The sequence below is a fragment of the Pongo abelii genome, chromosome 6, assembly GCF_028885655.2.
Source record: "Pongo abelii isolate AG06213 chromosome 6, NHGRI_mPonAbe1-v2.0_pri, whole genome shotgun sequence".
NCBI lineage: Eukaryota > Metazoa > Chordata > Mammalia > Primates > Hominidae > Pongo > Pongo abelii.
The window spans coordinates 37606395-37621226 of record NC_071991.2 but is presented as its reverse complement, the minus strand read 5'-3'; the positions used below and the strand labels follow the sequence as shown (position 1 = coordinate 37621226).

Here is a 14832-nt window from a genome sequence, read left to right as displayed (position 1 = left end):
GAGTGCAGGCAGCTGCAGCCACCCTCCCAGGCACAGGACCCAGGCATCTCTGCGGCCTGCACCCTCGGGGGCATGGAAGCCCCCCCCACCCCACCATCCCTGCTGGCTCAGGAGTGTCCGTTCTGGCTGCCTGGCCTGTCTCCTCTCCCGGCCCCCCACCTCTGATCTCAGAGCGGGATTGGGGACAAGTTCCAGGGCCTTGAATGGCAGCAGTAGGCAAAGTCCTGGGCAGAACGGGGTGGGTCCTCAGTAAGGCCCCACCTTCAGGCCAGGGAGGGCCTGTAGGCTGGGGACGGGCTGCCAGTCCCACAGACTGGAGTGGGGACTCATGGTGCCTCTTCCAGCCCGCCCATGGCCGCCCATGGACCAATCAGCAGGCACTTCCCCCCCTCCAAGGGCTTTTCCATGTTCAGCCAGAGCAAGAGAGAGGACAGAGAGAATGGAGAGCCCACAAGAGACCAGCTGCACAGAGGACCTACCCTCTCTGCCGAGAGCTTCAGAGACCTGCAGAGATGTTGGGACTTCCAGCTGCAGAGCGGAACCACCCTCTCCAGGGCCTCCTCTCTGCTGAGAGCAGCAGAGTTCGGGATGACCTGCCTACAGAGAGGACACTGTGGGTCTCCTCTGAGTTGTTTAACACTTAATAAAGCTTATCTTCATCTTCTTCACCCTTCCCCTGTCTGTGTATCTCATTCTTCCTGGACACAGGACAAGAACTCAGGCAAAGGTGCCACTGGCCACAGAGGTTTCCAGTCAGAAATTGGACACCCCAAAGATTCCATAAGACTATTATAAGGCTCTCACAGTATTCATGAAGTGGATATAATATCACTTGAAGGTAGCCTGTGATGTTACAGAGGTATAGTATAAACCCTACAGCAACCACTAAAATCATGAATTATAGGTAATAAACAAACAAGAGAGATAAAATGAAATAATAAAAATTATTCAATTAATCTAAATGGCAAAAGGAAATAAAAGAAAAGCAGAACAAATAATAGGTAGGAGAAATAGAAAACAAGTAGCAGGATGACAGAGTCAAACCTTGCCATATTAATAATCATATTTATGTAAATAGTCTAAATATCTCAATTATAAGTCAACAAAAGTCATCAGATTATATAAGTATATATTTTTTTGAGACGGAGTCTCACCCTGTCACCCACACTGGAGTGCAGTGGCGCAATCTTGGCTCACTGCAACCTCTGCCTCCCGAGTTCAAGCAATTCTCTGCCTCAGCCTCCCAAGTAGCTAGGATTACAGGCACCCACCACCACGCCTCGCTAATTTTTGTATTTTTAGTAGAGACAGGGTTTCACCATATTGGTCAGGCTGGTCTCAAACTCCTGACCTCGTGATCCATCCGCTTTGGCCTCCCAAAGCGCTGGGATTACAGGTGTGAGCCACCACACCTGGTCTTTTTTTTTTTTTAAAGACAAAGGCTAAAAAAAGGTACCTTGATGATGTTAATCAAAGGGAAGTTGGAGTGGCTATATCAGACAAAGTAGGCTACAGATCAAAGAACATTAACAAGGATATAGAAAGTCCTCTCATAACAATAAAAGGACTGATTCATCAAGAACACAAAACGATCCTAAACATTTAATCACTGATATGGTTTGACTGTGTCCCCACCCAAATCTCATCTTGAATTCCCACCTGTTGTGAGAGTGATCCAGTGGGAGGTAACCGAATCATGGGGGCAGGTCTTTCCTGTGCTGTTCTCGTGATAATGAATAATTATCATGAGATCTGATGGTTTTATAAGAGGGAGTTCCTCTGCACAAGCTCTCTCTCTTTGCCTGCTGCCATGTGAGATGTGCCTTTCACCTTCCAAAATGATTGTGAGGCCTCCCCAGCACTTAGAACTGTGAGTCCATTAAGCCCTTTTTCCTGTATAAATTGCCCAGTTTCAGGGATGTCTTCATCAGCAGCATGAAAATATACTAATACCATCACCTAATAAAAAACTTCATGGCCAGGCACGGTGGCTCATGCCTGTAATCCCAGCACTTTAGGAGGCCAAGGCGGGCGGATCACTTGAGCTCAGGAGTTCAAGAGCAGCCTGGCCAACATGGTGAAACCCCATCTGTACTAAAAATACAAAAATTAGCTGGGTGTGGTGGCGGGCACCTGTAATCCTAGCTACTCGGGAGGCTGAGGCAGGAGAATCACTTGAACCCAGGAGTCGGAGGCTGCAGTAGGCTGAGATCGTGGCACTGCACTCCAGCCTGAGTTGACAGAGTGAGACTCCATCTCAAAAAAAAGGAAAAATAAATAAACTAAGGGAAAGGGTCCTGAACCAAGCAGAAGCCTTCACGTAAGTTCTGATACCTACACTACAAGCTCTGTGGCCCAGGACGAGTCACAACCTCTCTTAAATAGAAAAGATATCCTCCCCCTCTTGTCTCTTAACAGCTATTGTAAATGACCAAACGCTATACCATCTATCAGTTCATAAGAATCACTGGGGCAGCTTTTAAAACAGCTGACCCAGGCTCCACCCCAGACCAATTAAATCAGATTACCTGGAGGTTGAATCAGAACACTGGAATGTTGTCAAACCCCCCACCCCAACTCCATCCCGTGATTCCAATTTGCGGCCAAGACAGAACCACCACTGTATATAACAGACTATACTATAAGTATCTATATACATTTAAGGCACTGTTATTATGTAGTTGTTCCTATGTCGGTTATCTGGTTTTTTCAAAGAGATTGCATCCTTTCTGATAACAGAGATTGTGTGTTCAATGCTCTGCAAAAGAAGGATAATGATGCTGCTAATTATGCAGTTGGTAACACTAGCCAAGTGCTTCTGTGTCATTACCGTAATCACCACTAGTCTACAAACCGTGATGGTGAGATGCAAAACCGAGATGCAGCACCACACAGCCAATGGATGAGGCACATGGGACTCAGGCCCCATATGCCTCAAGCCCCAGTCTCACGCTCAGACAAGAGTAGCATTCAAACACCTAACAAACACATCTCTCTATTGCAATGCAGCAGCTGGTACTTACTTTTCACTCGTATTGCACTTATTTGTTTATATGCCTTCTCTCCTGTGGTAGATTGCAATTTCCTAGATGCAGGACACCAGGCTCTTTCCTCTTTGTCCTCTTAGGGCCCTGCCCAGCGCCTGGCAGACAGTGGACCATGGACCCTCAATTAATATGTGTTGACCCAATGAATTAGCCAGTCTGTGGGCCAAGGAAAGATACTGTGACCTTTTATTCCTTACAAATACCTTTATTCCAACCAGGGAGAAAGAGGCACTGTTTTCCTGCAGCTTTCTTGCCCACTGGTCCACAGCTAGAAAACTTAAAGAGGGAAACAGCATAAGCACTGTTGCGAGGGCTCAGCCATTTGAATTGCTGGATCCCTGAGGAGTTCATTTAAGATAGTGTAATAACATCTGCTTACGCTTCATCTGTACATAACATCTCTATTGTGAAATGAGACCAGACGGGATTAGACTGCCCTTGTTTTCACCTGATACTGTGCTTTCATTTCTCCCAAAGGGGGAGAGGAGGCAGCAATGCTGAAGCATTTAGCAGGCTCAGTTCAGGAATCTAAATTGCACTTAATTGTTAGGAACAAAATATTGGAAGGGTAGAGAGCAGGCTGCTGGTTCCACAAGGACTCCCTGAGGGGGGACACAGTAATTAGTGCTGGTCTTGATTGTGAGGTCTCTTTTGAGAAAGAAAAATCTCTGCAAAATTGAACAGGGAGGTGCTCCACATGAATGCTTCACTCTGCCGAAATGCAAAACCGCAGGGACCTCTCGGATAGGTTCTCCCGGCTAAAGGTCGCCCTGGCAAAATGGTTACACACGCAAAAGTGCAAAGCTGCATCAGCACAATCCCAGCTATGTTTTCCTTTCAGGAAATATTCAGCTCCACCATAGTAAGAGGATTTAGGTGGGCATTCAGGCACCTGGGAAACCTTCAGAGGCATTCTGGAGAGGCAGACACTGATCAAAAACACATTCCCAGCCCAACTTTACTCTGATGTTAAACAGCCAGGAACACTTCCAGGCCTCGGGGATATTTCCCAGCCCAGAGGGGGCCGGTATCTGGGGCAAGAGGGACACCCTCCACATCCAGCACAAATTGTTCCCACACTTCCAGGCAGCAGCGTTTGACCACTAAACTTTAAAAGAGAACGCAGTACACCTCAAGTAACCAGCTGAAATTCTGACAGTTTTTCACTCCACAGAACCTTATAAAAGTTTCAGAAAAACAAATGCAATGACTTGGGGAAAGGGAGGCTGAACCTAGCGGGGAGCCAACCAGCACCGCTCTGTTTAATTCAAACACCGTGAAGGGCCGTCTTGTGGACCACAGAGCACCGCTGGAACCCATGCGGTCCCCAGGGAACCTGTAAGGATTCCTACATCCCAGCGCAAACCCCACGTCATTGCAGAGCTCAAATGCCCTTTACCTTTGCAAGAAACACGCTAGGGATAGCATGTCTGCGCAATGGCCAGTATCCCAATTCCATTGCAGGGAAAGGAACCCAAGAAGCCTTTTCAAGAGGCAGTTGGGTTAGAAAGAGCTAAGCCCGAACCCTCTTCCACGCTTACCAGAAGACGCCCCCACTAGGCAAAGCTCCACTGGCCCTCTCGCTCCTTGTCCTGCGTGCGCACACACAAGGGTACACACGCACCCACCAGGACTCAGTCACGGACCAGCGCACACATGCCTGCACACACAGACGCGCGCTCACAAGCACACACGCGTGGACGTGCAGACGGGGTGCACACACACCGACATACGCGCACTGACAAGGGCACACGCATACACATGAGCACAAGCGGGTACACACCGGCACAGCGTCCACGGGCACCAGTGCACACCCGGCGCAGCCCACGTGCATGCAGCCCTGAAGACGCCCGTGCCTCGCGCCCCTGGCCCTGCACACCAGCTCCGGGCCGCACTCACCTGGCGCCGGCGCTGGCGCGACCGGGTTCCGCGCGCGAACCCTCCCGGTGGCCTGGGGGTCAGGGCGCGCAGCCGCATGGCCGCCCCTGCCGCCCGCGGGGAGCCGGGCCCGGCCAGGCAAGGACGGCCGCTGACCCCTCCCCAGCGGCTATCGCGGGGGGGAGGATGCCTCTCGAGTCCCCTGCGGACACAAGTCCCAGGAAATGGCCAACACGGGAGGGGCCAAGGGCTCTCCGTGGCCGCCGGCCCAGGTCCCAGCCGCGCGCCGCCGCCTCCACAGCCACTCCTGCCCGTCAGAAGTCAGACGCCGGGAACAAAAGCCAGGCGCGAGCGCACGGTCCCGCACGGCGTCCCTCCATCTGACACGAATTAGCCCTCCCTCCCCCGCCCGCCCCAACCGCAGCTCCGAGCCAGCGCGGAGGCACAGGCTGAGCCGCCAAACACTGGGAAAGTGGGTGAAGAAACGCCTTCCAGGAGGGGGGAGCAGGGTCTTGCAGCCGCCATCTGACTGGAATTACCGACGCGCCGCGCTTGGCGCAGGGTTCAGCTTTACTAGGATTTCAAACCTCTCCGAGAACGCTGGCGAGGTGCTTAAAAGAATCAAAACCGGGCAAGCTCTTTGGCTTTCGGAATTTCTAAATCTTGACTATTTTCCAGTCAACTCTTGCATCTGTAATGAACAGTAATCTACACTACCCTGATAATCTAACTGCAAACAGGGCATTTGGAGTGGAAAGCAGGGAAACACCGAGGCAGAAAGGCTTTTTTTCTAATTTGCCTCTTCAACTAAGAAAAACTAGGAGCCTGGCCTTGCAGAGAGGGACACGCCTAACCAGGTGAGGATTTCAAGCAAAGGTCAAAGCACAGGACCGCCCGGGGCCTTGCACACCTGGGGGCTGGGCTGCACCTCCCTGCCCCCCTCCCTATCTCCCAGCCTATCCCTCCCTCACCCCCCCGACCCCCACCCCCCGCCATCCTGCTCCTGGCAAATCAGGACAATTCACAGCACATCTGAAGTGCCTTCTTCCTTTATGGGTCTGCGATTTTAGAAGGAAATTAGAAACCCGAAGTTCAGGAGGTGAAGATGACAGGGTGATGGGAAAAGATGGACAAGCCAGGATCCTGAAGGAAGGGTCACTTAGAAACGCCAGGAGGAGAGGCGGGCAAGATCCACAGGCAGATCCCGCCTTTCAATGCCTGTCGGACTTCACCAGCCTTCCCGGGGCGGTGGATCTTGGCTGTCTACAAGAAGCTTTGTGGCAAGTCTAAAACTAAAAGAACATGTTCAAGATGAAGCCACTGCCTGTGGTCTACGGGGGGCAGCGGAAGAGACCCCTGCCTCAGAGCAGGATAGGGGGCCTTCTAGTCTCAGGCCAGCTAACCCTGTACTCCTACCACTGGCCTTCACTCCAGGCCCAGCCTAGGGGCAGTGTCCCAGAGCTCAGCCTTTGTGGCTCCAACACTCTAACTTCAGATCTACAGCTCCACTCGCAACTCCACATGCCTTGGATGTGGGGAGCAGTCTGGGTGGGCTAAGTCGTGGCCTTTATGGCTGACATATGTGCAAATTCCAGCCATCAATTCAACTGGCCGACGTTAACCTCTCAAGTTCTGGCACTAAATATCCATCTTTCTGTTTCTGCAGTAGAAGAGCAAAGCTGCTCTTCAACTTTCAACTACAAAGCAAAAAACCTCCTCCTAGAACACACCATTCTGGGTTCCAATTCCTCACTAAATCATCACCTGGCAGACAAGCAGGCATTCTTATTTCCTCCTGTCCTTCAAATGACACCATTATTCACCTTTTTCTATATTCATTCCTTCATTCATTTTTCTGTATTCATTCATCATTTTTTTCCTATAGCATATCCAAACTCTAGTCTTTTCAAACATCCTTCCCTGAGAACACATCTGTATCGTATTCATTCCAGATTCCTTCACATCTGACACAATACCAGGTACATAGCAGTGCCTACAAACAGCTAAGAACAGGATGTGCTGCTGTCATGGTTTACCCAGGGCAAACACGCCCAGAGGTCAGCTGGATCTACCACCACCCTTACCACGGTGCCCACAGGAACCGGCCAAAGAAATCTGAATTCAGCAATGAACAGATAGCCCCCAGCAGAATAAAAATCCTCCAACCTGAGTACCAGGATTCACACTCTCTGGGGTCCACCCAGGAACGATGGCCAGGAGCACAGGCCAGCCCACTGCCTATGCAAGCCAGAGTGGAAGGCAAATGGTTGAAGGTGGCTTTTTATTACAGGGATACCCTGAATCTGCTCTTACTTATTTAAAAGTGTAGCCATTCAGAAAACTCCCACACTTCATTACTAGTAACAAATAACATGCATGTGATAAACCTCCCCGGTGAGGACAACAAACTGATTTTTCACTGGCAAGAAACAGTGCTCAATCCTAAGGCGAATCCGCATTCATCAGCAGGCCGCCTCTCCAGCCCCTCTCCCTGCCCCCCTACTCTGACCTCCTCCTGCCAGGCTTGCAATCTAGGCTCTTACACTCCAGGGTCCTTCTGCTCTGCGCCCTTGGGCTCACTTGGGGTTTCTCCCAAGGCAGTTTCCCATTCTCCTTTCTGGCTGAAAACCGCTGTCCTAGGCTCAGTTGAAGATCTGCCTCCCATCTGACCTCCCAGACTGGTTAATCATCCTCCATGGCTGAGCCACCCAAGGATGGTTGGGGCCCTGACCCTCTAGTGTGGTCATAAGTCTTGTGCCTCCAATAGGAAGTCCTAACCTTGTCTGGGATTTTCCACGCACAGCACCAAGCAGGAGCAATAAACACTGGTGCAGGAATGAAAACATTCTGCTTTGCTGTATTTCCACCGCATCAACACTGGTGTTCACTGCCTGTCTCAGACCACACCCTTCTGAGTCCTCCCAGAAGTAAGCTGTAGCTGAGGGTCTGGGGATGCGAAGAGACTCAGAAGCCAGGGCACAGACTCCTCCAGGCACAGACCCTCACCTCAAAACTTGGGTGGCAGACTGGCCTCACTCCATCTTAAGGCCACAGTGAGCTCTGTGCTGCTGCCCAGCTTCCAATTTTCTTCGTGCTTTGCCACAATCCTTTGTGCTTTTTACTCGCCGGGTTGTCTCACCCTAGCTTCTGACTGCACTTGGTTCCCAGGAACAAAATAAGGTTCTTCCCAGGAACAAAATGAGGTTCTTCCCAGGGAGGATGAATTCCAGACGGCTAAGGCAGACATCAGCAAACCAGCCATCAGGAAGAGAGGCTACATCTCAACCTGGGTTGGAAACCCCACTGGAACTAGGGACATGAGCCCCTCCATGAGTCAGACTTTAACACCAAGTACAAGGTTCCCTCGTGCCCCTGTTTTGTCACTGGAAACTGGAGGCTGCTTCTATGCGTCCATTCCCTCACACGATCATGCATTCACCCACAGATATGTGAGCAATGTGTGTGCTCGATGTCAGAGGAAATACAGCAGCTGGCTCACTCCGCCCCTCCCAGAGGGACGATCTACACACAGCGTTAGGAGGGGGCACGGAGTCCACAGATCATGGGAAGAACTCCATGAATGGGCTGTGACTTGAAGCAGAAGCAGACACTTTCCAGACAGGAAAAGAGGTGAAGAGAGGCAAGGGTGGTAAAGCGCCATATTTTTGGTGAACTGGCCAAAGGCTGGGTGGCTAATGCACAGCTGTGTTGGGACACTGCAGGTAGACAGGGCTCAAGAAGCAAGGACAGGGTGGTGAGCAGGATTGCACAAAGCAGTGACAAGGAAGGAGGCCCCAGTACCGAGCTGGGCTGGACTGCAACGTCACAGGGAGCTCTAACTGGCAAAAAGGAAAAAGCATCACAGGTGTATGTTCTTCCTGGAGGACCCCTGGCAGTCCTGGGAGGACACTCGGGAGAAAGCAGGAGTGGACATGGAAACTCTAGGTAAGAGAACCTCAGCCTTGGGCAACAGCCCTAGAAACACAGATAAATGTACAGGGGAGAGGACGGCCGTAGCAGTGGAGAGGTGACGGGAGATTGGTCATGCACAGGAAGATTGAGCATAAGGATCTGTGAGAAGAAAAATGGGAGCCACCTTCCTTTCCATTGGGGAGGAGCTTGCTAGTCTAGAAAGGGGAACATTATAGTAAGCCCTGTGTTGGGAGACAGGAATCAGATATTTGTGTGACTCAGAGTTTCCAATCTAGAGACGTAGATACATCTAGAAATCAAAGTAGATGTGAATGTGTGTATACGCACCAGTGCACATGCACACACACACAAAGATACTCCCAGATCTGTCCTTGGAGGGTGGGGAGGCTCCAATAGCAACAGTCACCCCCAATGAGCCTGAAATCTCTTCTTTTTGGCCAGAAAGTAAGACAGCGCTCACAGAACAATGGGTTTTTTAACAAAAAGACACAGGGGCCAGCCTGATGAGGCTCCCACCAGGCAAACTGTAAACGACTTGGACATCAAAATAGTGATGATATTGGATTACGACCCATTGAATACAATATGAATCTAAGACTCTTTGAGTCCCTACTGATAGAAGCAAATGACCAAGGCCGGGCGCAGTGACTCACGCCTGTAATCCCAGCACTTTGTGAGGCTGAGGCGGGCGGATCACGAGGTCGGGAGATGGAGACCATCCTGGCTAACACAGTGAAACCCCCTCTCTACTAAAAATAGAAAAAACTTAGCTGGGCGTGGTGGCGGGCGCCTGTAGTCCCAGCTACTCAGGAGGCTGAGGCAGGAGAATGGCATGAACCCAGGAGGCGGAGCTTGCAGTGAGCTGAAATTGTGCCACTGCACTCCAGTCTGGGTGACAGAGCGAGACTCCATCTCAAAAAAAAAAAAAAAAAAAAAGCAAATGACCACAGAGACAGTCTCCGAGAGGCAATGGGAGGCCTGGGAGCAGGTTATTAGGAAGGGTAAAGGTCTCAGCTTCCATGCGTCGTGGGATGGGAGACTCGGGAGTTATGTGCAGTGGACAGACAGAATCTAATGGGCTGTCACTGGTTGATCTTTAGAGAGAATACATAGTCTCTAAATATTTTCCTTTATTTACTATAAAAGGGAAAAGAGTAAGTCAACAACAGAGAAGGCTTCAGTCTCCACCTAATCAAGGGGTCAAGGTGACCATGACCTTGGATGGGACAAGCCATGATTGGCACCATCTGTGATTCAGAGAGGAGAACATGCATTACCACTGGGTGTTTCTGCAGAGAGGCATCATCTAAACCAAATCCTCACCACACCTTGGCCAGACAACCCAAGTGAGGGGTGGAGAGTCCAAATCCTTAGTCCCTCTGATGTGTGCTCACAGAGCCACTGCCCTGGCAGGATCCAGCCCTGATTCCCGATTCCTAGCCTCAGTGCTCTGCAGTTGGGGCCACCAGGTACTCTGGGCAGAGGACTCCCAGCTCTCCTCTACCCACTACATGCCCGTCGACACGAAATCTGACACGGCCAGTCCCACTGCTCCATGGCTTGAGGGTGTTCGAGTGTGAGGGAGTTCCTATGTGCCACCTAAAGCACATTTAAAAGCACTTTACAGCCGAGCACGGTGGCTCACACCTGTAATCCGAACACTTTGGGAGGCTGAAGAGGGCAGATCACGAGGTCAGGAGTTCCAGACGAGTCTGGTCAACATAGTGAAACCCCGCCTTTACTAAAGATACAAAAAATTAGCCAGGTGTGGTGGTGGGCACCTGTAATCCCACCTACTTCGGAGGCTGAGGCAGGAGAATCACGTGAACCCAGGAGGCAGAGATTGCAGTGAGCCGAGATCACGCCATTGCACTCCAACCACAGGGAACAGTGTAAGACTGTCAAAAAAAAAAAAAGCACTTTGCCTCTGATATTGAAAAAGACTGCCTTCAGTTTAAGGAATTTCTGACATCAGCAAGTTGTTGCCAGCTCTCATCTGCAGAAATTGAGCCTGGCCCTCTCTCCTTGTCCAAAGGCGGGAACACTGGTCCCTGGGCAGCAGGAAGCCCAGACACTGTCTCTAGGGGCAGGTCTCGTACCTGGGCCCTGTCCAAACACAGACTTTGGGAAAATCCTCCCTCTTGTCTCTTTCTCTGTGCAGCCAGCTTGTGCTCCATCCAAAATCCAGAAGGGACAGTTGTAACAGTGTGCCTCCCAGGGCACTCACCCTCTGGGACATTCAGGAAGTGTTCAGGCACACTTGCATCTCACCTATCCAGCAAACATCTTCCCACCTGTTCCCCAGGACCATGCTGGAGGGGGAAGACCAGCAGAGGACTTTCAGGTACATGAGGACCCAGGGATTCAGGATATGTGCATGGGGCACCTGAAAGACTGGAGAGCTGGGGAGCTGGCTTCCAGTCCCCGCGGTGAGGGGGCTTTCGCCCAGGCTCTTACTGACCCAGCAACATCCTAGGGGACGAGGAGTCCAACTCCCAGAGTGGTATTAATGATCAAAGATGCCGTTTGTGAAGTGCCTGACCCTCAAGATGGTCCAAAGCCAGAGTTATCCACTCGGGTGGAAGCAGCACTTGAAAGCAGTACTGCTTTGTCCTTTACACAACACTGTTTCTCATGAAAATCACACAGACACTCAGTAGATACGTGATGAATGAGAGTCCACTGGCCACAGAGGAGAGTGTATGTATTCCACCAGTTTAACCAAAACGTCTCCATTGGCTACAAAGTTCCCGGGCACGCAGCCTGTCCCCACCCATGGGAGTCTCCTGGGATGTGCAGGCTCAGGCTGTCAATGAAATGTCATTCTGCGAGTGCCACACTTCGGGGCTTCTTCTGACAAACAGATGGTGACTTCTGACATCCTTTGCATGGTGTTTTTGCCTGCCCTGGGGAAACTAGCATTTGTTCTCCGTTTCCCTCTGCTCTGACTCGTCACAGAGTTCCTTCCCCCGACTTTCAGAAGTAAATAAAAAAATGTTTTCCTTACAAAATTCACCTCCAGTGGGTGCTTCTTCCCTCTTCTCTGCTCAAAACAGAGCTGTTTCATTACAGACTGTGCAGAGGAGAGCAAAAAAAAAGTGTTAAATTAAAGTGGCTCCCCAGCCCCCTCCAGCTAAGTCCCTGGTAGGATCTTGCCCCCTTCCCTCCCTTCAGAGGAGCAGGAAGAGTCAGGGGCTGGTGCCAAGAGGAGCATCTTCCTTCCTTCACCTACCCATGGGTCGGGGGTGGGGGTGCCCAGCCCGAGAGATAAACAAGGGCCCATCTGTCTCCACCCCTCACAAGCACAGAGCACACCTTTCTCATGGTAAAACGGACCCCCACAGCTAATGGGCTGTCTGTGTGCCTCCAAAATCCATATACTGAAATCCTCACCCACGAGGTGATGATATTAGGAGGTAAGGCCTTTGGGAGGTGCTTAGGTCATGAGGGGAGACTCTGCATGAATGGGGTTAATGCCTTTAAAAAAGGGACCCCACAAGACCCTTCACCCATTCTGCCATGGGAGGACACAGATAGAAGGTGCCTTGGATGAACCAGGAGCCAGCCCTCACCAGACAATCTGCCAGAGCCTTGATCTTGGACTTCCAGCCTCCAACTGTGATAGCTTCCAGAACTGCCTGAGGTCGCAGAGCTAAATAACCACAAGCCCAAGTCCCCAGGTCCAGCTTACAGACCTACTGCTACCAATGGGTGTCCCAGGACCCAGGCACGGATCAGTAGAGCATCCCCGCACTTCCGACAAGCCAGTTTCCTCCTGTCAAATGAGCTGCCCCACCTATTCTAACCGAAAATGAGAACACAGGAAACTGTCTAGTTAAGAGGTGCCCTGTGCTGAGGACATCATGATTTACTTTTTACTTTTCCACTCCTTGCCAAGCATTTCTTCACCATCAAGTTGACTCCAAGCAGAACCCTGCTGAGTTAGTTTGTACGAAAAGCCTGGAGATCCACGATGTTAGGACTTACTCTGCCACTTTGAGCACCTCGAACACTAAAAACAGAGAGAGGTATGTTCACGTCCTCCAGGGGGGTGGAGAAAAAGGACACAGTTGTTGGTGTTGTGCCTGGCCTTTTAAACTCTTCCGTGATAATACATTGAGATGTGTAAGAGGGCATTTTCTTTTTTTTTTTTTTTTTTTTTTGAGATGGAGTCTCGCTCTGTCACCTGGAGTGCAGTGTGGCGCAATCTCGGCTCACTGCAACCTCCACCTCCCAGGTTCAAGCGATTCTCCTGCCTCAGCCTCCCGAGTAGCTGGGACTACAGGCATGTACCACCACGCCCAGCTAATTTTTGTATTTTTAGTAGAGACAGGGTTTCACCATATTGGCCAGACTTGTCTCTTCTAGAACACTGAGGAAGAGCTAGATGGTAGTGCATGCCACTGGTCACAAAAGGGGAGGGCTTTCTACACTCCCCTCCCATAGAAATCTCTGTTACTCCGTTTGATGTGGACAGCTTCAAAACCTGCGCCAGATCCTTAAACAGGGTGCTGACGGCAAGAGGACCCATCCTGGTCTCCCCTCCCTTGGGGGGCTCCCATGGGAAGGCTGGGGCAGTGGGAGGCGGGTCACCCACAGATAGCCATCTCAGTTACCAGTGTCCTTTCGGAAACCTCTCTAATCGACCCCCGTCCTTCCACACCTCCTCGGTTTCTTCCTGACTGAAAATGCCCCAACATTCCCTGACTTAGATCAGAAAATGACCACTGGACCACATCTGGAACTGTGGGTAATGAAGCCCTAGGGGATCCCACCTGGGGGCAGCCTGAGCAGTTCTCAGCCAACACTGCTCCTCAAATCCCCTGCAGGAGCTGGTTAAAAACATACCGACATCACACAAACTCCACCCCTACCACTTACACCACTGTCAGGGGACACCACAGACTTGGGGGAACCCTAGGCAGTGATATTTCTTCACAGTCTTCCCAGGGGCTCTGATTTGTAGTTGGGTTAAGAAGCACAGAGCCATGAGATTTGGGGATAGAGGCAGTTCCCTGCTCTCCTGTAGCCTGGAGCCTCCCCCAGGAGGCCTGGACCGAGGTGGGCCAGAGAGCTGCGGCGGACCCTGACCCCACTCCTCTACTCACTGCCTGCGGGTTTATTATTAATTATTCTGGGCCACAGTTTCTTCATCTGCTAAAGTGGATGATCAAATTGCAACCGACCTCAAAAGCTTCTAATGAGGGGCTGAGGCTCAGACCTTAAGCATCTTACCTGAGCCACTTGTCTCACATGGCGTCCACGTCGGGCACCCCCTGGCCTCGCATACAGTCACCGCACAGCAGCACTGCTGTTCCGGAGCTGGACTGAGCTCCCAGGACCTACCGTCACTGCAGGAGAGCTCCTTCCTTACAGTCTTCCTGCGTCCCAGCCCTGTGCACATCTACTGCATAAGAGCCTGAGGAAACCCCCTCCCCCACCACCAGGTGGCCCAGGACAGTGAGGTGTTGAGGCTGGGAGCCTGTGGCAATTTCTACACATCTGTTTTCAGCTTCCTAAAAGGTTCGATGTATTGCTCTTATAATTTTTTTTAAATATCACTAAAGTATACTTACAGCATAGTACTCACAATCCTCTTATCCTCCTTATTTAAAAAAAAATGTTTTTAAATGTTATTCAAGCAAAGAAAAAGGCAGTTCAAGTCCCACCTCACCACTGAAGCTTCTCATCCTGTGCCTGCAGTGACAGCCATCACTGTCCACCCAGGCTAGCAGGGAACAGACATGGCCTTGCGGCATACCCCACTCATACTATAAACTACGCGTGTGCCAAGACCATGGTCTCTCAGTGTGTGCGCTCAGCACCCGCCTGGTAAGACACGGCTGTACTCAAAAGGCGCTGCGGATGGAATGACTAAACCAACAAAGTCAGACGCCACGTTTTAAGTTCACCCCCTTGACTACCACACCCCTCAGTCACGCCCTGGGCTGGGCCTTTGGAACACCCTGAGCTG

At 51.1% G+C, this 14832-nt stretch overlaps 1 protein-coding gene across 11 annotated transcripts in view; it reads right to left on the bottom strand.

Annotated features, from left to right (window-relative positions):
- The window catches only part of TNS3 (tensin 3), a 308545-nt gene that overhangs the window by 258084 nt on the left and 35629 nt on the right, over positions 1 to 14832 (bottom strand). Inside the window, exon 1 of one of the 11 annotated variants that reach the window (XM_054559217.2) lies at positions 4947 to 5392. The exons of 7 other annotated variants lie outside the window; for them this stretch is intronic. In XM_054559217.2, the coding sequence (XP_054415192.1) occupies positions 4947 to 5024 (78 nt within the window). In that variant the 5' untranslated portion in view covers positions 5025 to 5392. Of the gene's footprint in view, positions 1 to 479; positions 624 to 4946; positions 5393 to 14832 lie in introns of those variants that run through there. 3 more of the 11 variants (XM_054559215.2, XM_054559224.2, XM_054559220.2) reach the window with 3 other exon arrangements.